Below are 27,708 nucleotides of genomic sequence, written 5' to 3' on the forward strand. Positions count from 1 at the left end.
TGAGGCTCCAGCTTCCATTCATGTAGAATGACAATTATCATCTCCACCTGCCCACCTCCCAGGGCCGCTGCCTGCATCAAGTGCTTCACGAACTACAAAGTGCTTTGAAGAGAAGAGGGCCTGTTGTGCTTTTACTCTCCCTGCCCCCCAGCGCATGCTCCCTCTTCTCTTGGGTCCTGGACCCCTCATCTCGCCCTGGCCTGCACTGGTTTCAGCCCTGAGGAAGGGACACTGTGGGGGAGGGTGGTTGGTATACAGGTCCTGTAAGAGCATATCGGCCAGACTGGCATTTGCTTTCCTCAGGAGCCCCCTGCACAGCGGCCGGGGCTCTGTGACCACCTTCCTGGGGGCTCAGAAGCTCAAGAGTTCTAACGGTTTTCACATAGCAATGAGTTTCATAGTCTAACCTATACGGGGTATGGGGCCAGATCCGGGGTATTTTCCACATGCTACTTCATCTAATCCTTCTCAGAGCCCTAGGAGGTAGGCACTGCCATTACCCCATTGTACAGAAGAGGACACTGAAGTTTAAATGGTCAGCATATGCCCTGTCATGCAGCCACTAAGCGGTGAATGTCCAGGAGGATGGAATTGAAGCCTGAGTGTGCAGGGACTCTGGAGTGAGCGGGTGGGAGCAGGTTTGCCGGGCCACCGTGGGCGGGCTGGTGTGGGGGGCACTCGCAGTGTATGTGGGGGGAGTGGGTTAGGGTGGGAAAGCAAGAGACACCTTCCTGCTGGGTGGCTTTGGGCAGTCACCTCCCTCTCGGAGGCTTAGCGTCCCCCGCTGCTATGGCTCTCAATAATAATAAAGACAATAACAGCCGATGCTTATGGAGCGCCTGCTGTACGCCAGATGCTGCTCTGAGGACTTGCCCTTTTTCTCTCACGTTTTCCTCTCAACAACCAGAGGAGGTAGCTACTGCGGTTATGCCCATTTTTCAGAGAGGTTGAGTGATTTGCCTGGGTGTAGGTAGTGGGGCCAGGATTCAAACCCCGCAAGTCCAGCTCTGGAGGCTGTCATCTTTTCCACCATATTATGCCTAACTGGCCCTGATGGGCCTGCCTGCTGGGAGGCTGCTGTGAGGACCAGTTGAGCCTTAAAGTTCAGGTCCTATCTCCACCCCAGCTCTACACTGAGGACTCATTCCTTTCTTCCTCTCTCATTTGGGAAGCCTTGACTGGCAGTCCCTGGGGGCCAGGCCCTATCCCACGTGCTGGGGACAGAGCAATGAATCAGACCCTCCCGTGCTCCCGGGGGGAAGATGCACCAGGAGGCTGGCAGCTGTCTGGGTGGAGTCCTCTGGGGGCTGGCCCAGTCCCAAACTGGCCGTGGCTGGGAAGGCTTCCCAGAGGAAGAGGTTTCAGTTGAGACCTGAAACGTGAGCCGGAGTAGGAGTCAACCAGGCAAACAGGAGGAATAGCAGGAATAGCATTCCGGGCAGAGGGACTAGCATGGGCAGAGCCCAGAGGTGGGTCTGAACATGACATTTGCAAAGAACTGAAAGACGGCAGGAGAGTGGGAGCCTAGACGGGGCAGGAGGTGTGCAGAGAAGGGGCTGGAACGTGAGCAAGGCCAGGCGGAGGAGCTGTGGCTTCCTGGAGGAGGCTTGAGTTCAGGAAGGAACTGAGGACGGGAGTGCCATGGGCAGATTGGTATTTTAGAAACACCTCTCTGGGTCTGGCGAGGAGGATGGTTGGGGGAAGGCTCTAGCAGGGTGCCCTGGGGATGCCAGCCATTTGGCCTCTTTTTCCCTTCGCCTTCCCCTCATGGCCCAGCCCCCTGAGCGTCTCCTCTGGAGCTGCCCACTAACCCTGCCAGGGCCTGGCCAGACCTGGCCTGAAGCCCTTGGATTTTGCCTGTATGGAAAGTTCAGCTGCTTATGCAAAGCCTGGCTTGGGGGAAGGTGTGTGTGAATGAGCTGAGGGAGGCCTTGGAGGCAGAGGGGGTGGGTGCAGGCCCTGAGGCTACCTGCAAAGGGGGTCTGGGGTCTAAGGGGGTCTCCAGAACAGTGACCTTAGAGCAGCCCCATGAAAGCACCGGGTTAGGCCCAGTTGATGGCGGGGTGCCCTGGGGAGGGGGCAGAGCCCAGGAGGCCCAGCCTGCCGAGCTCCTTGCTCCCTCCCTGTCTGCCAGCTCAATAGGGTGTGGAAATCATGGATCCCACCCAGCCCCCTCACTCTACCGATGGGGAAACTGAGGCCCAGAACAGGGCATAGACCAAACTTAGGTCAGTGGCAGAGCCTAGGCTCAGCCCAAGAGTCTCAATTGTCCCCAACAACAATAAATAACAGTGAAAACCTCCCTGCAGAGCTGGCCTGGGCTCGGTCCCCTCTGTGTTGTCTTGGGTAGGTCTCTTCACATCCCTGAGCCTCAGCCTCTGGGTCCAAAATGCTGCCTCATACTGGGAAGAACATCGCCTCTCCCACTTGATGCTTTAAGGCATGTCTGTCCCATTGTGGGGCTTAATTAATGTTTACTCAATGAATCCCATTGAATTCTCATAACTCTGGAGGAAGATATTTATTACACTATTTTATACTGAGGCTCAGAAAGGAGAAATGACTTGCCCAAGGGCATTCAGCTGAGAAGTGGCTGATATGGGACTGGAGCCCAGGTGTCTGGGCACCTGTCTAGGACCCCTGATGGACACAGCTCCTATTTTGAGCTCTCAGTGAAAAGCAGCTGGTGTCCCAAGCAAGATCCATCAGTCGGTTGGGCAGAGTGTGTGTGTGTGTGTGTGTGTGTGTGTGTGTGTGTGTGTGTTTTAGGCTGGGCTGGCCTGCAGGCTGGAACTCAGCTCACATCAACCCCTGTGCCTCTGTGCTTGGGCCAGGCTGCAGCTGCTGCCCCATGGGGAAGGGGACCTTTCCACTTGCCCTCCTGCACTGAGGTTTTTTTCTCTTGGCCTGGCTGGCTGGGGAGAGGAGCTGGTCGTGGGATGACCAACAGGGCACCTGCTAGCCCCTCCCACGATGGAGTCTGGCCAACTAATGCCCTGCACATGACAGGCATGGCGTGGGCACTGGGCTGGGGAAAGGGATTTGCACTTTCCTAATCTGGGGGCCGCAGCCCTCCTCTGTCTTGGCCAGGGCCGTGGGAGAGGTTTGTCTGTGCCCCCGTGCCCAGTGGCCCCAGCTCAGATCCCTGGCACACACCCAGTTACTCTGCTTGGGGCCTTCCCTTGCCCTGTTCACGCTCCCGCCACCCTCCAGCCCCCCACTGATTTAGGCAGAGTTGGGACTTATGGGGGCAAATGCTGGGGCATTTATGGCTGGTGGAGATGCAGTGCCATGCAGGATTTGGGGCTGAAGGATGGGGGCAATGTCAGGGAGGTTTTGGGCCCATGTTGGGGCAGAGTTAGGGGGAAGACCTCATAGGGGTACAGAGCTGGAGTGTTTGGGGCTAGTCCTAGGCCACCTCTTCCTGGAGAAATTTGGCTACAAGTCAGGGAGGCAAATGTGTGGGCTATGCCCCCCCTCGCTGGGCGGTAAACACAGCCGTCGCCCAGGAGACGGGCCCAAACATGTCGGCCCCCCACGGTTATTTATACCAGGACTCCCTCTCCTTCTTGGGCCTGGTCTGGCCTCTCAATCCACTCCTGAGCTGAGCGTCCTGAGTGGAGGGTCCAGCCCCCGTCAAGGCAGGAGGCCCCAGCAGCAGGCCTGCTTAAACCCCACTAGGGACTGGGTACTCACCACCTCCCAGTGGCATGTCCATTGGAGGCACTGGGTCTTACTGATCAGAAATGTGCCCATGGAGGCCAGGGCCTGGCCAGGAAGCGGGAGCCCTGGGATCGAGCACTGGATTTGCTCTAACCTGCTGCATGACTGTGGTCCCTATAACCTCAGCTTCCCCATTGTTCAGTAGGAGGGAAGGGTCCTGACTGGTGCTTTGCAAGCTTTTAAGCAGTAGATCTGGTTCTTTAAATAAAATGTGACACAGGAGCACAGGAGTGACACAGTATATAAAATACATTAAAGCAGGGCTGCTCTAGGTGAGTCAAAGGCGGGGGTCCAGGATTCTGCCTGCTCACTCTATGGCCCTGCATACCACCAACCTGGAGCCTGTGCACGGCCCTCCTTCTTCTAGAACACCTTCCAGGGGACCCTGGAGTTCCCACTCCAGGCCTTGCACAGACCTCTTTGCTGGTTCGCCATCCCAAGGGCCACTGTTGTGTGAGTGCTCCTAGGCCCAAGGGCAGCTGTTTGCAGCCAATGTAGTTGAGAGCAGGCTGGGGGCAGCCACAGGAATGTACCCAAGGCCCCCTCTGGTGAGGGATGATCCCAGTGTGGGAAGAGAAGAGGGCACACCATGGGCCAGGGACTGGAGGGTAGCAGGGGTTGGCTGTCCCCTCCCTGCCAGATTCCAACACGGGACTCCAAGGATTCCAAGATTTTAAATTCAAGCCTAGCCTTCCAGATCGTTATGAAGCTATATGTGTCAGGAAGGATAGATCATATTTTATTTAACAGGTTGTTAGCTTGATTTAAACTTTTAAATATTCAGACTTATAGTGTGTGCGTCTCCATTTGTACTCTTTCCCAGCCCCACCAGAGTTCGAGGGGGGCGTGCATTGGCCCTCCCTCCACCCACACACCCACCTCTGTAGAAACCCCAAAATGCTCTTGCTGAGAACTCTTGGGCTTCAGAGGACAGTGGGACATTCCTGACTCACTGATGCTTAAGGCCCTGGAGACCTGGGCCTTCTTGTTGCCTCCCAGATACTGTATGAGCATGTACTGGCCAGCCTGCGGGATGTGGAGGAGTCAGAACTGGCTTTGCCCTTGATGGATGGATCCTAATGAGCTGGTGGGGGGTGGGGAGTGGACAGAGGCAGGAATTATCTCAGCACAAAGAGGTCCTGGGGTGCCTAGAGGGGGCCAGGAATCCCAACCAGGGGCTGGGGGAGCACTTCTCCTCAAAGCAGATCAGGGATTTTTGGGGAGGAAGGGGGAACATCCCAAGGAGAGGAGAGAGCATGAAAGTCACCAGGGTGGAAATAGACAGAGTATGGAGAGGTGGAGCGTGGCTGATGCCTAGCGTGTGCACAGCCTCAAGCTCTGGGCTGAGGACCTCAGGTTGTGAACCATGAGAAGCCACTGTAGGATTGTAGATGGGGGAGGGGTGCACAGACTGCAAGGTAAGTGGACTGGGGGTGAGGATGGGGATGGTGCTGGAATCGTGGTCAGTGAAGAGGTGCTGGAGGGAGGAGGAATGGGGTGAATGCTTGACTGGATAGGAGTAGGGGGGCTAGGAAGAAAGAGTTGATCTCAACTTTGCCTTCTGGAACCTCTTCGCTATGTCCTCCTTCGCTCTATCTTGGTTCCTGCCTCTGTCTCCCACCATTCTGCTGCCCTGGGTCTCCATGCTGGGGAGAGGAGTTCCTCTTCCCAAACCCCCCTCCCCAAATAGGTGGGGAGTGTGAGGGGACCTGCTCATTCATTCATTCACTCAACAAATATTTATCGATAATCTGCTCTTGCACTAAGCCCTGTTTTAGGTATAGGAGAGAGAGTGGTGAACAAGATAGATAAGTCACTGCATTCATGGAGCTTACATTATGGGGGGCCAGGGGCCCAGAAACTGTGTCTTTCCCTGGTGTCCACCCTCTGGCCCATACCCCTGGATACCCGGGAGCAGGGACTCTCTCCATTACCCACTCGTTCATCCCAGCTGCCCTGGTATCAGCACCCATCTTCAGAACATTGAGGAAGGGGGTCCAGTGCTCAGGGTCCCAACCCCAGGAACCACCCATCTCTATAAGACGAGCCCGGGCCTGGGGGCAGGACCTGGGCTCAGGCCCTAGTCCTTTTCATTTCCATGTGACTTTGAGCCCCTTACAAGAACCTTCCTGGCCTCAGTTTCTTTATCTGTCAAGTGGGGCTTTGGGGAGGGCCTGAGGAAGTGAGGGGAGGGAAAGACCTGTCAACTCCAGTATTCCCCATTGGTGGACAGCTCCTTTGGCTGTGGGTGGAGGTGGAGGTGTGCCCAGGGCTCAATATCATCGTCATTATCAACCCAAGATAATAATAGCTACTATCTATTGTGTTCACTGTGGCCAGCCTCATGCATCTTCTCTTTTAATTTATTCCCCACAACCAGCTCTGTGTGGTCGCTGTATCTTCCCTCCCCATGTGCCAGATGAGAAAACTGAGTCTCAGTAAGGTGAAATGACTTGTTTGAGTTCACGTGCGAACCTACCTGACCCTGGGAGCCCTTAAGGACTGTGCAATGAGGGTGCTGCCTGGCACCTGCCCCTCCTGGGCACTCAGCCTCGAGAGTAGTAACCCAGCCCTAGTGCCTCCCCCCACCCCCCTCGGGGGCTGGCACCACCCCGAGTCTGGGCACTGGGTCCTACAACACTGGCCAGGGCAGTACCAGGGGCCGGATCAGGCCAGGACCCGATTTACGGTCCTTGGCACCTCTGGGTCCTGGGGCGCTCAGTCCCCAGCACGCAGCGTTGGTGGGTGGGCGAGCCGCGGGCAGTCGGGGTGTCGCGCCCCCATCTCCGCCCCCGTCCTCGGGGACGCGGCGGCACCTTCACACTTTCCGCTTGGCCCGCTGCTCGCCTTTCAGGCCGCCGCGTTTTCAATTGTTAATTTGGAAACGGAAAAAGAAGCCGGCGGGGCGGGGGAGGCCGCAGGGAGGTAACCGGAGCCTCAGCGCCGCCCGCGCCCCTCCCGCGAGCGGTGCCGGGTGTCGGCGACGCTCCGCCCCTCCCAGGGACAGCACGGGGCCCCGCCCACCACCGCGTCCCGCCCCTTCCAGTATGCCCCTCCCCATGCTGACAAGGCGGGGACAGCCCCGAGGACCCCTGAGCTGGAAGGGGCTCCTGAGGGGGAAGGGGCGGAGGCCGTGCCGGGGGAGGAGTCCCCCAGGAGCCCTCCTCCCCAGGAATCCCTCCCTCTCCCGAGGAACCCGGCCTGGTGTCAACCTCCTCTGCGTCCCGAAGTGAACCCAAGCCTTTCTGCAACCCCTCAGCGCGGGGTTCATCGGGGCCAGACCCCTGCCTCCAGGCTGCCGCACTAGGGATCATTGGCCCCATTGGACAGACGGAGAAACTGAGTCCCAGAGAGGGACAGTTCACTTGCTCAAGGTCATGCAGCCAAGGCTGAATTCTTGAGCCTGGCAGGGGTCAGGATCGGCGTTGAATTCAAGCCCTGTTCTTTTCGCTCTCAAACGGTTAGGGTTCTGTCTTCCTCAGAAGAGGAGGGGGCTTCAGGAACAGAGGTGCAATTTGTCCCCTTCCCCCGACCTCCAGCACTGTTTCTGTGGTTAATGAGCTATTGGAAGTCCTGCTTTGGTCTACCCTGACTCCTCCTTGCTATGATTATTCAATCATAGGGGAGTTTTGGAGGTAGAAGGAGGTCTCTCTAGACTTTCCACGCACAGGAGTGCCATGCAAATGAAATGTAAAAGACCTTCCACCTCTGGGAGACTCTAGAAGTGCCTCAGGACTGCAGCTTCAGGAGCTGCCTCATTCATTTCCCTTTGGGAAGTCAAAATCATCAGTCCCAGATGGATCAGCAAAAAATGGGGCTCTTGGAGACCCTTACTCAACCCCTTCCTCTCCCTGAGAAGTAAACTGTAACTCAGAGACAGCTTTCCAACCCGTCCTGAGTGGTGGCAGACTCAGGATAGAGAGCCTGTTGACCCAGGTTCCTAGCTGTGTCCACATTCTGTGCCTCCCCGTCTGCTGCCCCCAACCCTGACACCTTTCTCAGAGCCACGAAGCAGGGCCTTGCCTTTCAAGGGACTCTGAATCAGGCGGAACCTCTCCCCTTAAAGGCCGAGGAAACTTGCGGGGGGAGATGTCTGCAGATGTGCTTCCAGCTTCCAGCCTAAGACCCTCCTCACCACTCCTCCACCTTGGCTGTGGAGCAGGCCAAGGTCACTCAGCAAGCCTTTCCCAGCTGTCAGGGCCCATTGGAGCCAGTCTTGCTGAATTCAGTCTGGCTGGTCCTGGATTTGGGGTTCCCATGGTGAGCAATGCTCTCAGGGCAGCTGTAACCAACTGCCCCAGGTGTGGCCTGTGCGTTTGCATGCTGCTTTGCTTGTTAGTAGCAAATGCATCCAAACGCTCCCCCCCTATCAATCCCCCTAAACCTCCCACTGGGTGAGATCCTCAATGGCTGAGTCTGCAGGACTCCCAGGCTGTCCTCCCTAGGGGGCCCAGCCCTCCCCAAGCTCCTGTTCCACCCTGTCAGCTCTTGGTGCCCTCTCTGCTCTGGGAGAACCAAGTGGCGGGCACTAAGCTCTCTTTCCCCTCTTTTGACTCTTCCCTCCCTTCCCCCTTCCCCCTTTGCACAAGTTCTGCTGATTCAGAGGACAGAAAGCTTCTAAGAGGTGACCCTGACCCCTGCCAGGCTCAAGTGGCTGGAGGCCTGGGTAATCCTCGAACCCAGTGCCACCCTGACACATACAGCGGGAAGGGCAGGGGCGGGCCCCAGTCTGCCGCCAGGATGAAGGAATTTTCAAGGTGGGGATGAGGGACAGGTGCCTGGGTCCTTCTATAGAAAGAGGAGAAATCAAAAAACATTACCTTAGGAATAGGGAACTCTGGGTGCCAGTCCCAGCTCTGCCACTGATCTCCTGTATCATCACAGGTAGGTCATGCCCCTCTCTGGGACTCAGTTTCCCAACTATAAAGAGAGGATTCATTGACCCTAAGGGATCTTTCTTTCAGTGCCAAAATATAGTCAGTATCTGCTCACCTCTTGCCACCTCTATTCCCGTTGTACAAGTCACCATCACCTGTCGCTTGGATTAACCATTAGCGTCTCAACTCAAGACAGGGGTGAATGCCATTGCTTTCCCCATCCCCTCTCCGTGCCATAGTCTGTTCTCCACTCAACCTCCTGTGTGATCTTCTGCAAACATAAGTCAGATCATGTTACTTTCTGCTCAGAACTCCCCATCTCACTTGGACTAAAAGCCCAAATCTTCACACTAGCCAGTAGATGCTCTGCTTCCCACCTCCCTCCACTGCCTACTACTCTCCCCCTTCCTCACTCCGCTCTGGGAGCACTCCTTTCTTGATGGTTCTGGAACACACCAGGCACCCTCTGGCTCAGGTCTCAGGCACCTCTCTCAGACCTCATTTCCTTCTGCCCAAATGTCAGTTTCTCAATGCTGCTTTCCCTGACCACCCTCTATAGAGAATAGCTCCCGACTCCCATGCCAATGTTCTTTGTCCCCTTTTCCCGCTTTATTTTTCTCCGTCATCATCTGACATTTTGAACATTGTCTTATTTATTTATTATCCATCTCCCCCCATGAGAACGTAAGCTCCATGAAGCCAGGGATGTTGTCGGTCTTTGTGCCTGGCTCACGGTGAGCACTCACTAAATACGTACTTACTGAATGAGTGAGTGAATGCTCTGTGGCTCTGGACTGTGGGATTCCTGGGTGTTGCTGCCCGCCCCAGTTCCCTCATAATCCCATCTGCTGCGGGGAGGGTTGAGGTGTGGAGCTGGGAGCGGCCAGCAGGGTGTGGGCACACTGGGTACAAGTACCAGTCAGAGGTCCGGTGCTGGGTCGTCCCCTCTTTCAGGAAACTTTTACCCAGCTCCCATCCTGAGTTGGGAACAGGGCATTCCAGGTGAAAAGGACAGGACCTCAACGAGCTCTTGGTCTAGGGGAGGAGGCTGGTACTCAAACAGTGCTTTTCATGTGTTGAGGCAAATGTCATGATGGAGGTGAGTGTAGAGCTGGAGATGGGGGATTAAGGGAGCATAGAGTGGGGGCTCTCACCTAACCCAGCCAGATTGGAGGAGGGGCAGATACAGCATGAGCAAAGGTGAGGAGCAAAAAAACAGAGCAAAAAAGCTCTGTTTGCTTTTTTGGGGGGAACAGAGCTGTGACAATGGAGTATTGTGTGCCAGGTGGGGCACTGAGTGGTGGAGAGTCAGGTGGCCGGGTGAGTAAGGGCCTGCCTTGCAACCATGCTTAAGGTGCTTGGGCCTGAGCCTGCAAGTCGGTGGATTTCACACTTTAAGCAAACAAAAAAAAGCAGCAAAGCTCTTTGTTCAAATGAAATCTTATGCCAAGCTCAGCATGTAAAACTGAGTCACCCAAATCCACACAAGCTGCTCAGGTAGAACCAGGGGAAAGTTTCCATTGGCCATCTTGTTTAAGTTTCCAAAATTCAGGCTGCCTGAATTCCACCCCTTAGTTTGCTTTCACTTTGCCGGCCTCCTGCTTGGGAGGCCACGCTCCCTGTTTATTTGAGGAGTCAGCGCTGCCTGGCCAGCCCTGAACACATGCATAGCCCCTGCTCCCTCCTCGTTGCCACCCTTGACATGTTGCTCAGCCCACTTACCTGGTGCACCAGGTAGTCTAGCTGGCATGGCAGAGGGAAGCAGCAAGAACAAGCAGGAGGGTTTGGAGCTGGTTCAGGTGGGAGGGTACGAGGCTGTGACTCATAAAGCACCTTGTCGAGAAGACACCGCCTTCCATACCATCCTGGGACCAAGACCATTCACACTGGCTCAAGAAAAATTGGCATGTGGAGGTGGAGAACACCTACCGGAAGGAGAGGGAGGAATTTGTAGAGGCTTCATAGCAGGAAGCACATCTGGGCTTCGTGAAGTCGAGAGGGGGAGATGAGATTCTGGAGCGACAGTCTCATCTCCACTTCTCTCTGCACCTCCGCCAACATGCTTCTATGGTTCTTTTTTTTTTTCCTAAGTCATACGTAATCTTTTCCTAAGTCATACGTAATCTTTTATTTTTTTTTCCCTAAGTCATACGTAATCTTTTATTTTTTTTTCATTCATTCATGTATTATTTCTTTAAAAAATTTTTTTTAAACTTTAAAAAAATTTTTATTTATTTATTTTTGGCCGTGTTGGGTCTTCGCTGCTGCGTGCAGGCTTTCTCTAGTTGCCGTGAGCGGGGGTACTCTTCGTTGCGGTGCGCGGGCTTCTCATCGCGGTGGCTTCTCTTGTTGCGGAGCACGGGCTCTAGGCGCGCGGGCTTCAGTAGTTGTGGCTTGCGGGCTCCAGAGCGCAGGCTCAGTAGTTGTGCCGCGCGGGCTTAGTTGCCCCGCGGACTGTGGGATCTTCCCAGACCAGGGCTCAAACCTGTGTCCCCTGGACTGGCAGGCAGATTCTTAACCACTGCGCCAACAGGGAAGCCCTAAAAATTTTTAGTGGAATCTAGTTGATTTGCAATGTTGTGTTAGTTTCAGGTATACAGCAAAAGGAATCAGTTATACATCTACAGATACCCACTCTTTTTTAGATTCTTTCCCTATATAGGCCATTACAGAATATTGAGTAGGCCTCTGTGGTTCTTAATTCCATGCCTAAGAGAAACAATCTGATTGGCTCAGCCCAACCTATGGGGTGGGGGGGCGGCTTTCTTGGGTCAGTGTCCATCTCCCGGCAGCCGGGAGAGGAGCACGGAGCCACGTGGTACCACATGGGGTTGGCCCTTCCAGGGCTGTGGTGGCTGTCAGGGCCATCTCCAGGGCTGCCCCATGTCCTGTGCGCCCTGTACGATGCAAAGGGCTGGGTTGAGAGGGTGAGTGGTGCCGAATCCAGCCTGTGCTTGAGGGTGGATCAGCCCAGAGCAAGGGTTGCCTCGTTCTAATGGGGTCATTTGGAAGGGTCAATTTCTATCATTTTTCAGGCTAAAGGGAATGCCTTTTCTAATTGGTCCTCCAAGAGGGTGCATTTTTTTCATAGTTTGTACTATGTACTGGCAGCTGCTGTCCCTCCAGGGACATCCTCAAAGAATCTGGAACTGAGCTGAAGGCCAGCCCTTTCCCTTCTGCCCCACGGCTGGAGAGTTGTAAGGCTAAAGGGACTTTAGCCGTCGCTGAGTTGTCCCCTACCTTCATGTTGCAGATGGGGAAACTGGGGCTCCACTGAGACCTCACCCCTAGCCCTGAGCTCCAGCGCAGGCCTCTGGCCCAGAGAAACGGCGGCCACGGCAGCAGCCCTGGTGCGGGGCCCTGGGTCACGTGCTTTTGCTCCCTTTGCCATATTTAGAATCGCTGGATCAGGGGAAACTTCTCGTCCCAGCCCCTGAGGATTCTTGGAAAGAGCCTCGCTCTGAGGCCTGGCTGACTGCCCCTACGCTTTATTCCCCTGCAAGAGACAGTTCGAGACTGTTCTCCCCAGAGGAGCCTGGGACCCTCTGGGCCACACTGCACCTCTGTCAGGAAGTGCCTCTCAGGTCTAGTTGAAGTTCCTTCGTCAGTATCAGCTTGGGTTTGGGGTTTAAGAAGCCCTCTTCTGCTGGAAGGTGGTGGGGGTCATGGCCTCTGCCCTCCAGGAACCTTGGCTGAATGGGGACAGACTGGCCCCAGGGTTCCATAGCCAAGGGAAGGTAGAACCTTGCATTTGGGGTCCTGGTCTGGGAGGCAACGAAAGAGTCACACACTCCCCAGGCCAGATGCAGAAATGAGAGAACCGGCTGGTGGCCAGGCCGGGGGCAGACCCTGGCAGGGCTCAGTGTGGGAGGAGGGACACTGGAGAGAAGGAAGGAAGGAAGGAGACCCAGTGGGAAGGAAGGGGCAGGGCCTGGAACTGCATTTACTTTGGCCTTGTGGGGAGCGGGGAGGTCCCCTCATCCCACACAGGCTCCTTCCTCCCTCAGAATCATCAAGCTTTAAAAACCAAAAAAAGCCTAACCCAACCCAAACCAAACCAAAAATGCGTGTGTGGAGCACCTGCGATGTTCTAGGTCTTTTCTCCTATCCTGCCCTATGGGGATAAGGGTCCTGTGTTCCCACTGGACCCCTCTCCAGGGCCTGGTCAGCTCATTTTCCCATTCTCCACACCTGCGGTTTCAAACCTCTTCCCCCTCTTTAGACCCCCACCCACTCTGCTCCCTACTGAAAAGTAGATCTGGCCTCCTTTTCCCAGAGAAAGTCGAGTCCCCTGATGGGGGCTCTCTAGGCTTCTCGCATCTGTACCCCAATCTCCTCTCCCACCTTGTCTCTCCCTCTTCCCGCCTGTCACCATGGAAACTGGCAGGGTCCTTTCTGCTCAGCACCAGCCCTTCCCCTGCTCTGGATCCCAGCCTCCCAGCTGCCCTGGGGACTTCACTCCACTGATCACTCCGTCTCTTTCTCACATCTTCAACTTCTCCCTCTCTCCTGGCTCCTTCCACTCTGGCTCTCTCATCTTAAAACAACAACCACAACCACAAAAAGAACAATGGCTTGTTCCCTGTGCTCCGTATCCTTCTCCAGCTACCGATCTCAGCCTCTACACTTTAAACTTCTTTGAACAGTTATACCTCCACTCACTGTCTCCACTTCCTCACTGCCCCTCTCCCTTTCTCATCCCATCTAGACCTGCTCCAGCCCTCCCCTCCCTCTGTGGCTGGCCTTGCCAAGGTACCCAGTGACCAACGTGTCACCAAATCCAGTGGACATTTTTCAGGCCTTAACTTGCTTGACCTCTTGGCAGCATTTGACACTGTCATCCACACTCCCTCCTTGAAACACTTACTTCTCCTGGCCTGGCACCTCTCTCTTCTGGTTTCTATCCCATCTCACTGGCTGCTCCTTCCCAGTCTGGGTAGAGGGTCTCTCCACCCTCTGCACCTCTGGGGTTCCATCGGTTCCTCCTCTAAATTTGCCTCATGCTCTCTGGACTGTCTCAGCCGCACCCATGGCCTCAGTCACCACCTCTCCCTCGATGTCCCCCAGATCCACATTTCCAGCTCAGGTTTCTCTCTTCATACCCAGAGTGTTTGCCCAGCCCTCTCCATCTCAACACGTCCAAAACGGAGCTCATCACCCCCACACCCACTCCTCCACTGGGCTCTCCCATCTCAGTTCAGTCATGGCACCTTCATCCATCCAGTCCCGACACCAGAAATATGAGTTATTCTCTCTCATTGTCCCCATTTCCAATTAACCATCAAGTCCTACTTCTTAACACTTTCTAACACTTTCTCCAGTCCATTCACTTCTCTATCATGTTGCCACTGTCATCTCTCATCTGAATTATTGTGGAGCTTCCTACTTGCTTTTCCTGATCAGTCTCTAATCCATGGTCCCCACTGCCCCTGAGCTGTGGTCCTGAAACACAAATCAGACCATATCATTCCCTCTGTTAAAACTCTTCAATGGCTCTCCATTGCCTTTAGGTAACGTTCATAAGGTCTGAGCGTGCCTGATCTGGCCGTCTCTGGTTTCTCTGCCCCTTCGTTATAGGCCCGCACTTGCCAGAACTACCAGCTGCCCTGGGCTGCCTCCAGGCTCCCACATCTCTGTTGCTTGCACACACATCCTGCTTCCTCTGCTTGGGGCACCCCACCCCTGTCCTCGTCACCTCCACCTCTTCACTGATCCCTCTACTTTGGCTCTGCTAAAGCCATCTTGGGGTTCCCCCCAACCCCTGGATACACTGTTATCACTTCATCCATCATATCACCACTGTGTTACAATTGTTAATTTCTTGGGGGCCTGTATGATTAATTGCTGGCTTTACAATAAAACTGGCTGAGTGTGGATGGCAATGAACAATTTCTTTTTTTATTATTATTATTTATTTATTTTTGGCTGCGTTGGGTCTTCATTGCTGCGCATGGGCTTTCTCTAGTTGCGGTGAGCGGGGGCTACTCTTTGTTGTGGTGTGCGGGCATCTCATTGCGGTGGCTTCTCTTGTTGCGGAGCATGGGCTCTAGGCACGCCGGCTTCAGTAGTTGTGGCGTGCGGGCTCAGTAACTGTGGCTCGCGGGCTCTAGAGCACAGGCTCAGTAGTTGTGGCACATGGGCTTCATTGCTCCACGGCATGTGGGATCTTCCCGGACCAGGGATCGAACCCATGTCCCCTTCATTGGCAGGCGGATTCTCAACCACTGCACCACCAGGGAAGTCCCTGCAATGAACATTTCTTAAGTAATTGTGGCTCAGAGAGGTTAGGCGATAACCTCTTTTCTGCTGCCTAACCCACCCCACCCCAGCCCTCTTGCCTTCCATATCCCCATCTCTCCAGCCTCCAAGCATCTGTCTCCCCAGGGACATCCCCAGAGAGTCTGGAACTGAGCTCATGGCTCACCCTTCCCTTCCACCCCACTGCTGGGGAGTCGTAAGGCTGACACTCCCCACCTCATATTGCAGACAGGGAAACTGAGGCCCAGAGAGGCACTATGCCTTGGTGGTCCAGGTGGACTTGGGTTCAGGTCCTGGCCCTATGGCTTTGGACAACCTAGTATACCTTTCTTTCTATCTTTTTTTTTTTCCTTTTAAGTAATAGCTTTATCGAGATACAATTCACATACCATAACCGCCTGCCCCCCTTTTAAAGTGCACAATTCAGTGGTTTTTAGTGTATTTACAGAGTTGTGCAGCCATCATCGTACACCTCTCGGAGCCTGTCTCCTCACTGATGGGCCATGGTGACTGTGGTGCTGCTCTCATGGAAGTGCTGGGAGGAGGGGTTAGGAATATGCACAAGGAGGGCTCCGCCAGTGCCCGGCCAACAGGAAGCCTTGGCCAGCAGGACCAGTTATGGGGTCACACAGCGAACCGGGGTGAAGCTGAGGTTGGCATGAGGCCCACTTCCCCAGCAGGCTTTTCCTCCCCCCACCCCACCCCCCTGCCTTCTTACACTGTGGCTAGGATTAGGGTTAGGGTTAGGGTTAGGGTTCCCTGGCAGTAATTTGAGGAAGGCCACGGGGCGGGGTGGGGGTGGGGTGGGGGAGGCAATGATTACAGCTGTTTAAAAAGCCTTGGGTTGGGCTTCCCTGGTGGCGCAGTGGTTGAGAATCTGCCTGCCAATGCGGGGGACACGGGTTCGAGCCCTGGTCTGGGAAGATCCCACATGCAGCGGAGCAACTAGGCCCATGAGCCACAACTACTGAGCCTGTGCATCTGGAGCCTGTGCTCCACAACAAGAGAGGCCGCGATAGTGAGAGGCCTGCACACCACGATGAAGAGTGGCCCCCGCTTGCCACAACTAGAGAAAGCCCTTGCACAGAAACAAAGACTCAACACAGCCAAAAATAAATAAATAAAAATTAAAAAAAAAAAAAAGCCTTGAGTTGGCTAATAATTGAGTCAACCACAACCACTCCCATTCACTAACCTAGTGATTCTTAAAGTGTGGTCCCTGGGGGAGCAGCATTAGAATCGCCAGGAACTTTGTAGAAATGCATATTCTCAGGCCCCAATTCATACTTACTGAATCAAATGCTCTAGGAGTGGGGCCCAGAAATCAGTATTTTAATAAGCCTGCCAGGTGATTCTGATGCCCGCTGTCGTTTGACAACCATGGATCCAAGCAAACCATTCACCTATTCATCCCTAATCTCCTTGCTGCCTTCCTGAATGAGTGGGATAGTCACAGAATGGGTGAGTGGGGGAGGAAGGCTTGCAGTAAGTCTCACAATAAGCTCTAACCAGGGAGAGCCAGCCAGGCATCACCCACCCATCCCAGCTCTGCCTGCTGGGCTGGGCAAGGGAGAACATGGGCCCCAAGTTGCAGCCGGGCACACTGGGTAAAGATGCTCCAGTAAGCGGCTGCCAGCCTGGCCTTTCTGCTGGAGTGATTTTAGAGGGCCCAAGCCAGCTCCTGTGTACCATCTATACTTTGTAGATGGGGAAACTGAAGCCTCAGAAGGGGCCAGAGACAATCCTTAGACAATCCTTATTTGTTGTATGAATGAAGTCACACGCTGGTTCTGGCAGACACCACCAGATCCCAGCTCAGGGCTCCTTCTCCCTGTCTCCTCCATCCCTAAGGTCCAGACATGATCTCTCTCTGCTGTCCCAAGAATGGATGGCTGTGTGAGGACCTCTCAGGAAGGCCAAGGCAGCTTGGGCCCTAGCTCTGCCATGGATTCACTGAGTGATCTGGAGCAAGTCTGTCCCTCCCTGGGCCCATTTCCTCAACTGGAAGACAGGGATAATTATTCAGCTGCCTGGAACACAAGATGTTCCCTGACAAACTAAGTATATCTGTTCAACTGTGTTGAGCATCTAACCCCCAGCCAGTGTATGAAGGCAGGAGGAGGCGAAGTTCAGGGGTTTTTTAAACAGTGTCTACCAAATAGAGCTGGTCAAGGTTGGAGACTTGCCTTCTCTTGGCTTCTCAGGAAGGTTGCTGGGGAGCCCAACGGGTCAGGGATGGATGTGCTTGGAACTTTGGGAGCCCCTGCAGTGGGTACAAACTGGGGGCTTTGGTGACATGATGTTTTGAGGTTTGTTTAAGGTGAATTTCTGCTGTTCGTTTACTCAGTCTATGAAAAAATAAATAAAGCAGATTCAGGGGACAGAGAGCGGGGATGGGGCCATTACTTTGGAGAGGGGGTGGCTGGGGAAGTCCTCTCCAAGGAAGTGATGTTTGAACAGAGATCTGGATGAGTACGGGAGCAATAAATAGGCAGAGGAAACAGCAAAGCAAGTGCAAAGCCTGGAGATGGAAAAACTTTTGATGTGTTCCAGGAATGGCAGGGAGGTAGAATGGCTGGAGCACAATGATGGAGGGGCTGGAGAGAAGCAGATCAAGTTCAAGGGCCGGGTGGGACCGGATCTCGCAGGGCCTTGCTGGACATGCTGAGGAATTTGACTGCCGCTCTCTAAGTGCCATAGGAAATCAGAGGAGAGTTCTGTGGAGAGTCCTGGTTTCCAGCTTTGCTTTGTAGGAAAATCACATTGATTGCTTTGAAGAGGGTTCCAGTTGGGCCAGAGTGGAGGCAGGGAGACCAGTTGGGGTGAGATGATGGGGGTTAGTCTGTCCAAAGCTACATTCTGTAGTTAGAGACAATAGAAATTGCTAAAGGACGGGATGTGGAGGGTGAGGGAAAGGAAGAGTCAAGGGTCACTCAGATACTTGGCCTGAGGCCCTGGATGGAAGGTGGTGCCATTCCTGAGATGGGGCGACCGGAGAGGAGAGAGATTTTAGGGCAAATTGAGAGTTTGTTTTCAGACACGTTGGGTTTGAGAGGCCCCTGGACAACCGAGAAGAGATGTTGAGCAGGCCGTTGACAGGTGAACTGGACTCGGGGAGAGGCTGCCACACTCTCACACCTGCTAAATGGCCAAGGCTGGGGGCGTTCCTGGTGACACAGTGGTTAAGAATCCGCCTGCCAATGCAGGGGACATGGGTTCGATCCCTGGTCCAGGAAGATCCCACATGCCATGGAGCAACTAAGCCCATACGCCACAACTACTGAGCCCATGTGCCACAACTACTGAAGCCCATGTGCCTAGAGCCCGTGCTCCGCAACAAGAGAAGCCACTGCAATGAGAAGCCTGTGCACCGCAACGAAGAGTAGCCCCCGCTCACCGCAACTAGAGAAAGCCCACGCACAGCAACAAAGACCCAACGCAGCCAAAAATAAACAAATAAATAAATAAATTTATTTTTAAAAAATGGCCAAGGCTTTTGTGGTAAAGGGGCGGGGACAGAATTTAAAGGTTCCCCCCCCCCCCGTTTGTAGTTTTAAGGAAATGCATTTTAAAATTGATGTTAGTTTGTTATTACCCAAGCAGCCCATGTTTATTCTTTAAAAATACTAAGGAATGAAGATAAGCAAAAAGCAAAACAAAAGCCAAATCATTCTTAATTTTGCCACCCAGAGATCAGCCCTGCTGACTCTTGGTATGTGTATAAAAAAAATCTATAATATTCAAAAGTTGGAATCACATTGCTTTAAGGTTTCATAATCTGCTTTTTTCACGTAACGTATTGTGAAGTGGACATTTTAGAGATGTGTACTATCGACATGGAAAGAATAGTGGTGAGAAAAAAAAATTCTTGAAACACTCAGCAGGAAGCCCCAAACGTGACCCATTTACCTGAGATTCTGAGGTCAGCTGAGCAGTGGGATTGAAGGATTTCTGTCCAGGGCTGGGGTGAAGGCCCATCAAAATTTGGCTGCAGCCCTCCCAGAGGAGGGGGCTGGATGGAATAGCCTCAGGAGTACCCTTCCGCCCCGAGCCCTGTGTCGGTGGTGGTCCCCATTCCCGGTGGATGTGGTGCTGGGTTCGCTGCGTTTTCTGTGGTTAATTACTGAACGTGAGGAGCTGGTGTTCTCCCCCACCTCTCCCTGTGCCTTACGTCTTTGCTGACTCAGCTCCTGCCTAGAACTGGCACAGGAGGCCTCCTCTTCCTCACTCATTCAACCAAAACCTTTTACTGACATCTACCACCTACGTCCTCCCCCGTGGGGCATGTGCTGGGCTGCAGCCCTATACCTGCCCTCCACGCAGCCTGTCCAGGGAGGTGTAAGTGCGCCAGGGTGGAGCCACGCCCTTCCCATGTCCCACCCCATCCCCACGTCAGCCCCCACTTTACGGATGCCGAGACTGGCTCAGAGAAGGTAGGTGACTTTTCCAGGGTCACACACACAGCAGGACCAGAATTTGAACCCGGTCTCTCTGACTCGGAGCCCATGCCCCTGCCGCGATGAAATATGAACACAAATAAAGCGCCATAGACAGTGACTTGGGAGGCAAGCACTGGGAGCGGGCGTTCTGAGGGAACAGTGGGATGGGGGCATCCCAGCAGGAGCGTTGGGGCGAGGGGAGCGTGAGCAGCATCTCATCAGGCTCCAGCAGTGTGTCGTGAGTCGTTCAGGCAGAATGCAGTGTCAGCAGTCCCAGGTGGGGACACTCTGGGAACACTTTGGAGAGGCTGTAGGTCTATGCGTTTCCGGAGAAGCCCATTCCCTCTGGAGTCTCTTCCAGGAGCAACACCCCCATCAAAAGGAGGAGTGCTTCTGGGAGGCCAGCCTCGTTCCCTTTTGCCGCATCTGCGGCCTGTGCCCCACATCTTGTCTTCCCTCACATATTCACATTCTCCCTGAGTCCAGCAGCTTCTCTCCTCACGCCCTTTCCCCTCTTCCCATCCACTGGGGAGTTGGAAACCCTGGCTCTAATCTCATCCCTGTCCTGGACATCCTGGGTGACCTTGGGTGAATCCCTTTCCTCCTCTGGGCCTCAGTTTCCTCATGTGTGCAATTAGGGTTGAAGGAAGTGTCGGATGAGTTGGATTCTAAAGTTCCTTCCATTTCTAACCATCTGGTTCTGGGTCACTCAGTAGCTTCCCACTGCCCTCCGGGAAGTTCCAGGCCTGGGTGGCATGGCTCCCTGCTGCCTGATTGCCCTCCACACACCCTCTCCCCCCCTGCATGTTCCCTCCCTACCTGTCTCCCCCAATCCCCTTTCCTTCCGTAGCTGTCTCAGTATTTAATTCCATCAGGCTCCCTGACTTCAGACTATACTACAAAGCTACAGTAATCAAGACAGTATGGTACTGGCACAAAAACAGAAACATAGATCAATGGAACAGGATAGAAAGCCCAGAGATAAACCCACGCACATATGGTCACCTTATCTTTGATAAAGGAGGCAAGAATATACAGTGGAGAAAAGACAGCCTCTTCAATAAGTGGTGCTGGGAAAACTGGACAGGTACATGTAAAAGTATGAAATTAGAACACTCCCTAACACCATACACAAAAATAAACTCAAAATGGATTAAAGACCTAAATGTAAGGCCAGACACTATCAAACTCTTAGAGGAAAACATAGGCAGAACACTCTGACATAAATCACAGCAAGATCCTTTTTGACCCAGCTCCTAGAGAAATGGAAATAAAAACAAAAATAAACAAATGGGACCTAATGAAACTTCAAAGATTTTGCACAGCAAAGGAAACCATAAACAAGACCAAAAGACAACCCTCAGAATGGGAGAAAATATTTGCAAATGAAGCAACTGACAAAGGATCAATCTCCAAAATTTACAAGCAGCTCATGCAGCTCAATAACAAAAAACCAAACAACCCAATCCAAAAATGGACAGAAGACCTAAATAGACATTTCTCCAAAGAAGATATACAGATTGCCAACAAACACATGAAAGATGCTCAACATCATTAATCATTAGAGAAATGCAAATCAAAACTACAATGAGATATCATCTCACACCAGTCAGAATGGCCATCATCAAAAACAACATCTAGAAACATCTAGAAGCAATAAATGCTGGAGAGGGTGTGGAGAAAAGGGAACACTCTTGCACTGTTGGTGGGAATGTAAATTGATACAGCCACTATGGAGAACAGTATGGAGATTCCTTAAAAATAGAACTACCATATGACCCAGCAATCCCACTACTGGGCATATACCCTGAGAAAACCATAATTCAAAAAGAGTCATGTACCAAAATGTTCATTGCAGCTCTATTTACAATAGCCAGGACATGGAAGCAACCTAAGTGTCCATCATTGGATGAATGGATAAAGAAGATGTGGCACATATATACAATGGAATATTACTCAGCCATAAAAAGAAACGAAATTGAGTTATTTGTAGTGAGGTGGATGGAGTTAGAGTCTGTCATACAGAGTGAAGTAAGTCAGAAGGAGAAAAACAAATACAGTATGCTAACACATATATATGGAATCTAAGGGGAAAAAAAAAAGTCATGAAGAACCTAGTGGCAAGATGGGAATAAAGACAGAGACCTACTAAAGAATGGACTTGAGGATATGGGGAGGGGGAAGGGTAAGCTGTGACAAAGTGAGAGAGTGTCATGGACATATATACACTACCAAACGTAAAATAGATAGCCAGTGGGAAGCAGCCGCATAGCACAGGGAGATCAGCTCTGTGCTTTGTGACCACCTAGAGGTGTGGGATAGGGAGGGTGGGAGGGAGGGAGATGCAAGAGGGAAGAGATATGGGAACATATGTATACGTATAACTGATTCACTTTGTTATAAAGCAGAAAGTAACACACCATTGTAAAGCAATTATACTCTAATAAAGATGTTAAAAACAAAAAAACAAAAAACCCATGAAGGCAGAGGCAATTGTCCTCATTCTGCAGGTGAAACCATGCTTCTGCCGTCTTGGAGTTCATAGGGAAGGGGGGATTCCTGGGTCCCTCCCTCGGCCAGCCCAGACAGACCTACCACCCACAGCTCAGTGACCACCTCTGTGAGCGGCAGCTGCCTCAAGGGCAATTGAGAGGGCTGTAAGGTGTCTGTGAGCTCAGCAGCCTCCTGGAGCTCTGGGGCTTCTCCCTTTGGTGTCCAGCACCGAGCCACAGCTCCAGGGAACTCTTATTCTTAGTCTGCTTTCCAGATTATTCTTCCCAAGTGAAGCTTCCCTCCTCCTCCTCCTCTGACTCTGCAGCCCCCTGCCAGAGGCTCCTTGGCTGCCCTGTCCATCCAGCAGTCTAACCCTCTCCTTCATGCTGCTATTGCAGATTTTTGCTGGTCTTCAGCTGCCTGGTGCTGTCCGTGCTGTCCACTATCCAGGAGCACCAGGAACTTGCCAACGAGTGTCTCCTTATCTTGGTGAGTGCCGGAGTCTGGGTCTGAGGGAGGCTGTGTCGGGGTAGCACCTCTGGTCTGAGGGTGAAGGTGGAGTGAGGCTTCTCATACCATGGCTCAGAGAGTGGCTTGCTGTGCTGTGTTCTCTGACCTGGTGGCTGCCTCTCTCTGGGCTTCATCCCTTGCTTTATAGCAGGTGTTGGGAGAGCTCCCGCCTCTATGCCAGGGCTTATGGTGGGCCCAGAGGAGAGCCACTCCTTCTCAGGATCAAAACTGCTAACACCACTCCTGGTGTGATGGGGGTTTTCCCCCTAACGGGAAGCACCTTGGAGGGTCACAGTGACAGACAACCAACCACCCCTTATGTCACCTGGTCAGGGTTACAGAGGCTGGGATGGCTGGGAGGGGGAGGGTGGGATGAGGAGAAGAAAAACCCAGACAGCTCATGGGGACAGCAAGGGAGGACAGATTTGGGCTTTCAGTCTCTTTGGAAGACATGGAAGAAGCCACTTCCTTCTGGAATCCTCCTCAGGTCCATCCAGGCTTAAGAACCTCCAGGAGAGGTGGTCTGAGGAAATCCTAGTACCCCTAACCCAGGGACTCCGGGCTGGGTGGGTGCTGTGTGACCTAGACCCCGGTCCTGAAGAGTGGGGACCAGAACTCAGGCCCCTGGTCCCACAGGAATTCGTGATGATCGTGGTGTTTGGTCTGGAGTACATCATCCGCATCTGGTCCGCTGGATGCTGCTGCCGCTACCGAGGATGGCAGGGCCGTTTCCGCTTTGCCAGAAAACCCTTCTGTGTCATCGGTAATGGGCCTACCCAGCCCCGCCTGACTCTTGACCCCAAGCCCCAGGGTTAACACCCTGACCCCAGGACCCTGGCTGCTGACACAGACTCAACAGACCTTCCCAATCGCCCCCTCGGCCCCAGGAACCCCCAACGTCGGGTCCAGGCACGGGGTATGTTGGCTCCCCGGCGCTGGCCATGACCTCGCCCGCTCTCCGCCCCTGCAGACTTCATCGTGTTCGTGGCCTCGGTGGCCGTCATCGCCGCCGGCACACAGGGCAATATCTTTGCCACGTCTGCGTTACGCAGCATGCGCTTCCTGCAGATCCTGCGCATGGTGCGCATGGACCGCCGCGGCGGCACCTGGAAGCTGCTGGGCTCGGTGGTCTATGCTCACAGCAAGGTGAGGCCGGGCGTGTCCGGGGGCGTGTCCGGGGCGGAGCTGGTGCGGCAGCTGGAGGGGCGGGGCCGAGCGGAGGCGGGGCCGTGGTAGGGGAGACCAGGGACCCAGCGCGGGCGAGGCCACAGGGGCTACCTCGGGGGGTGGGGCAAGGGCGCGGTCTGGAAGGGAGGTCAGGACCAGGCCAGGAGGCGGGGCCTGAAGGGCAGGGCTTGAGAGTCTCAATTGGAAGCTTCCGGGTTTGGGGGGTCTACGCTTACAGCGAAGTGGGGAGCTGGAGCGGGGTCTGAGGGTGGGGCTTGGGCGGGACAGGATGTGGGGCGGGATGGAAACCCGAAAGTGGGGCTTGGGGGGCGGTGCAAGATGGGCTTGTGGGCGGAGGTCTGAGCAGGGAACCTGGAGGATCAAGGGCAGGACCGGGGCGTGCTCTGAGGTTTTGTGAGGGCCTGGCTCTTCCGTGAAGGTGGGGCAGGGTCTCCTTGAAGGGAGTTGCTAAGAAAGGCAGGCAGAGCCACCTCCAGGGACTTCCGAGAGGTGGGTACTCTTATCCCCTTTCAGAACGCCTCCCATAGGCCATTCTGGGAGCCGTCCACCTCCCCACCTGTGCCAGGTGTGTGGTCTCATCCCTTGCTGACCCCACAGGAGCTGATCACCGCCTGGTATATCGGGTTCCTGGTGCTCATCTTCGCCTCCTTCCTGGTCTATCTGGCTGAGAAGGACGCCAACTCCGACTTCTCCTCCTACGCTGACTCGCTCTGGTGGGGGACGGTGCGTGAGGGTCTGTGCAGGGCCGCCCTTCTCCCTGGGACCCTCCCAGGCCTGATCATCGTGACCCCGACCTAGGAGCCTGTCCCTGTCCTCTCGACTAAGGCTGGGACCTTCGTGACCAGCCTCTGTGTTAGTCCCCCAACTTCCCCAGTGAACCAGCATGTGAACCCATCTAGTTCCTTACATCAAGCCCTTGTGACCTGTACTCCTCTCCCCCTCCAGCACGGGGGAGGGAGAGAATCCATTTATGCTTCTAACCAGCCCCCGTGACAAGTCCTTGTGACCAGTCCCTGTGGGCAACCATGGAGGCCCCCTCCCTTGTGATCAGGCTCCCACCTGCCTGTGACCCAACAAGCTCCTGTGGGTGGCCCCCATAACCAGCCCTGCAGGTAACCTGTTTGTGTCCCCAGATTACACTGACGACCATTGGCTATGGTGACAAGACGCCACACACGTGGCTGGGCAGGGTCCTGGCTGCTGGCTTCGCCTTACTAGGCATCTCCTTCTTTGCCTTGCCTGCCGTGAGTCCCCCTCCGCTTAGGATGGCCCAGCCCTGGGCGGGGGCGTCCTGGGGACAGATCCTGCTTAAGCCCCGTCCAGCATTTGCATGGGTGGTGGCGGGCACCTCAGATGGGCAGCGGTGGGGGCACCTTTTGTTGTCCCCACCATCACCATATTCCCCGAACCATGCCTATCATCCTAGGGCATCCTTGGCTCCGGCTTTGCCCTGAAGGTGCAGGAGCAGCACAGGCAGAAGCACTTTGAGAAACGGAGGATGCCAGCAGCCAACCTCATCCAGGTACAGGACGCCTAGGAAGCCCCTGAACTGAATTGGTGTGTCAGCTCTGTATGGTGACCCTTGTGTCCCAGCTTCACAACTATGACTCCACTTTGAAGCTCAGAGAGATGTGACTTTTCTGGGGTCACATGCCAAGTCAGGGACAGAGCTAGGATGCTGGCTAAGATTGTCAGAAATTTCTCCCTGTACCACATGCCCAGTTCAGGGCTAGCCAGAGCTGTCCCATTGACCCACTGCAACCCCAACTCTACATGGCCTGAAGTGGAGTGGAGCCTGGACAAGAGGCCCTAGGTCCCTAGTGGAAACCCAGTCCTGCCACCCATCAGCTGTGCAGTCATCAGTAAGCCTGTTCTACTCCCAACACCTTAATTCACCCCGCAAGCACTCCCACAAGTGAATGTTGTAGCTACAAACCGAGAGAAACACCTTGAAAGAAAGAAATGGTTCTCTGAAGAGCATTTTCCAGGGGACCTGGCCTGATCTGACCTTAAAGGGGAACTCAGGGATGACTACACTGGGAAGCTGACACTTGAGCAGAGAGCTGGAGGATGGGTAGGAGTTAACTAGGTGAAGAGGTGAAGAGGGAAGCCTTGGAGGCAAGGGAACAGCGTGTGCAACGGTCCCGTGGTGAAAGGGAGCACGGTGTGTTTGATGACCCGGAAGGAAGCTAGTTAAGACTGGAACAGAAAGCTCAAGGAGGAGTGTACAGTGGAAGGGTTTGGATAAGTGGGCGAGGCCTAGACCTGAGGGCCAGAGAGAGGAAGTTAACATTTTCCTAAGAACAATGAGGATCCATTAACAGGTATGGAGCAGGAGGAAGGGGTGACATGATCAGATACGTGTTTTGAAAAGTGGTGAGTGGATTGGAGGGTGACCCGGGTGTGTGGAGGGAGCAGATAAGAGGCTCTGGGAACAGTCTGGGTGAGGCGGGGTGGCGGGTGACTTGGACTAGGGTAGCAACAGATGAGACGGAAAGAATTGGGCAGATTCTGCTTATTTAGGAGGTGAAATTAGTGACATCAGGAGTGAGGGAGAGGGAGATGGCAGGGTGACTGGCTTGCCTGACTGGATGGTCGATGACCCTCCTCACTGGAGGGGGACCAGACTTGGGGCATGGAGAATGTGAGTTTGGCTGGAGCATGCAGAGTCTGAGGGGCCTCTGAGCCCCTGAGGGGGGATGTTGAAGAGGCCACTGATGTACTGGTGTGCAGCCGAGGTGAGGAATGTGCTGGGCCTTGTGTGCAGATGATAATGAAGTGCTTGCCCAGTGGGGAGAGGAAAGAAGGAGGAGAGAAGATGGTCCAGAGCTGGGCTTTAAGGAACCTCAGCATTTCGTGGCTGGGTGGGCAGAGTTGAGCCAGCCAAGGAAGCAGAGAAGGAACAGCCAGAGGGGTGGGAAAAAAGCAGGAGTGTGTGGGCTCAGTTTCCCCCACTGTCTGAGGCATTACGATGGGGCATGGGCTGAGGCAAAACTCTGATTTTTTTGTGACTCCATGACTCAGCCTTGTGCAAGAGAAACCTCTGCGAGAAATAGTTCAGGGAACATATGCACAGCCCGCCTCGGCCTGCTCCCCAGCTGGCCAGGGCTCTGACCCCCCAGCCCAGGTCTGACTCAACGCTCCCTTATCTTTCCTCCCTAGGGTGGAACCCCCTCCTATCTCTGCTATCTCCAGCCACCAGCCCAACCTTTCCTTCTTAGCATCCCTTGGGGCACAATGGCTGCTATTCCCTGGGAGCTGGCCTTCCGAGGGGCATTGTAGGGGCAGGTGGCTGGCACTGGCCGGGCCGAGAGACAGCTGGTATTGTGGTGCCCATAATTAATGAGACAGCTCTGGCAGCTGCTCCCCAGCCCAAGCCAGGGGCCTAGGCAAGCAGGAAGTAAAAATATTCCTGTCTTGGGAGGGTGCCTGGCCAGTGAGGTCAGCAGTGGGCCGTCCCTTAAGGACAAGAGGCACCGGAAGAAGGGTCCAGTTCTGCTTCCTCCTGCCCAGCACCTCCCATGCCTTCTTGCCCTCGCTGATCACCCCACTCACAGTCCCTACCTGGCTCTTCTCTTTACCTGTGGGGAGAGGGACTGTCCTTCCTCTTGTCTGACCGTCATCCCTCCTACGGCGAGGAAACCCTGCAACTTCATGGATGCTGAGGGGTTGGTAGGTGATGCTCTTTCCTCCCCTCGAGGAAACCCTGCAACTTCATGGATGCTGAGGGGTTGGTAGGTGATGCTCTTTCCTCCCCTCGTCAATCCCATGGGCAGTGACAGGCAGCTGGGAAGGAGGGGGTGGGGTTACTATTAGTAACAATGGTTTATTCAGTCAGTGTTCATTCCCCAAACATTTGCAGAGCACCCATCAGGTGCCAGAGGATACGGCGCTGACCAAGACACAGCTTACAGTCTAAGGAGAGAGAAAGACATTAATCAAATACACAATGAATAGGTATTTATCAGCTGTGGTAACAGGAGATAACAGGAGTGTTTAAAGGGGGAACTTGGTATTAAGTGCCTGCTATGTGCCATGCACTGCGCTTGGCATTTAATATACATTTGCCCATTTAGTCCTCATAACACTCTGTTAGGTAAGTAGTATTATGTCCATTTCACAGATGAGGAACCTGAGGCTCTGCACATTTACTTAATTTGCCCACGTGAACCGGTGGCAAAGCTGGGATTGGAAACCCACTTCTACCTGGTGACAAAACC

General features: G+C 54.0%; 1 protein-coding gene across 3 annotated transcripts in view; it reads left to right on the top strand.

Annotated features, from left to right (window-relative positions):
• Nucleotides 1-27,708, top strand: part of KCNQ4 (potassium voltage-gated channel subfamily Q member 4) — a 56,720-nt gene that overhangs the window by 10,518 nt on the left and 18,494 nt on the right. For all 3 annotated transcript variants that reach the window (XM_059919929.1, XM_059919930.1, XM_059919931.1), the window contains exons 2-7: nucleotides 22,189-22,279; nucleotides 22,937-23,063; nucleotides 23,271-23,446; nucleotides 24,086-24,211; nucleotides 24,622-24,732; nucleotides 24,915-25,010. In XM_059919929.1, the coding sequence (XP_059775912.1) occupies nucleotides 22,189-22,279; nucleotides 22,937-23,063; nucleotides 23,271-23,446; nucleotides 24,086-24,211; nucleotides 24,622-24,732; nucleotides 24,915-25,010 (727 nt within the window). The remainder of the gene's footprint in view (nucleotides 1-22,188; nucleotides 22,280-22,936; nucleotides 23,064-23,270; nucleotides 23,447-24,085; nucleotides 24,212-24,621; nucleotides 24,733-24,914; nucleotides 25,011-27,708) is intronic.

The sequence above is a fragment of the Balaenoptera ricei genome, chromosome 1 (genome assembly GCF_028023285.1).
Source record: "Balaenoptera ricei isolate mBalRic1 chromosome 1, mBalRic1.hap2, whole genome shotgun sequence".
NCBI lineage: Eukaryota > Metazoa > Chordata > Mammalia > Artiodactyla > Balaenopteridae > Balaenoptera > Balaenoptera ricei.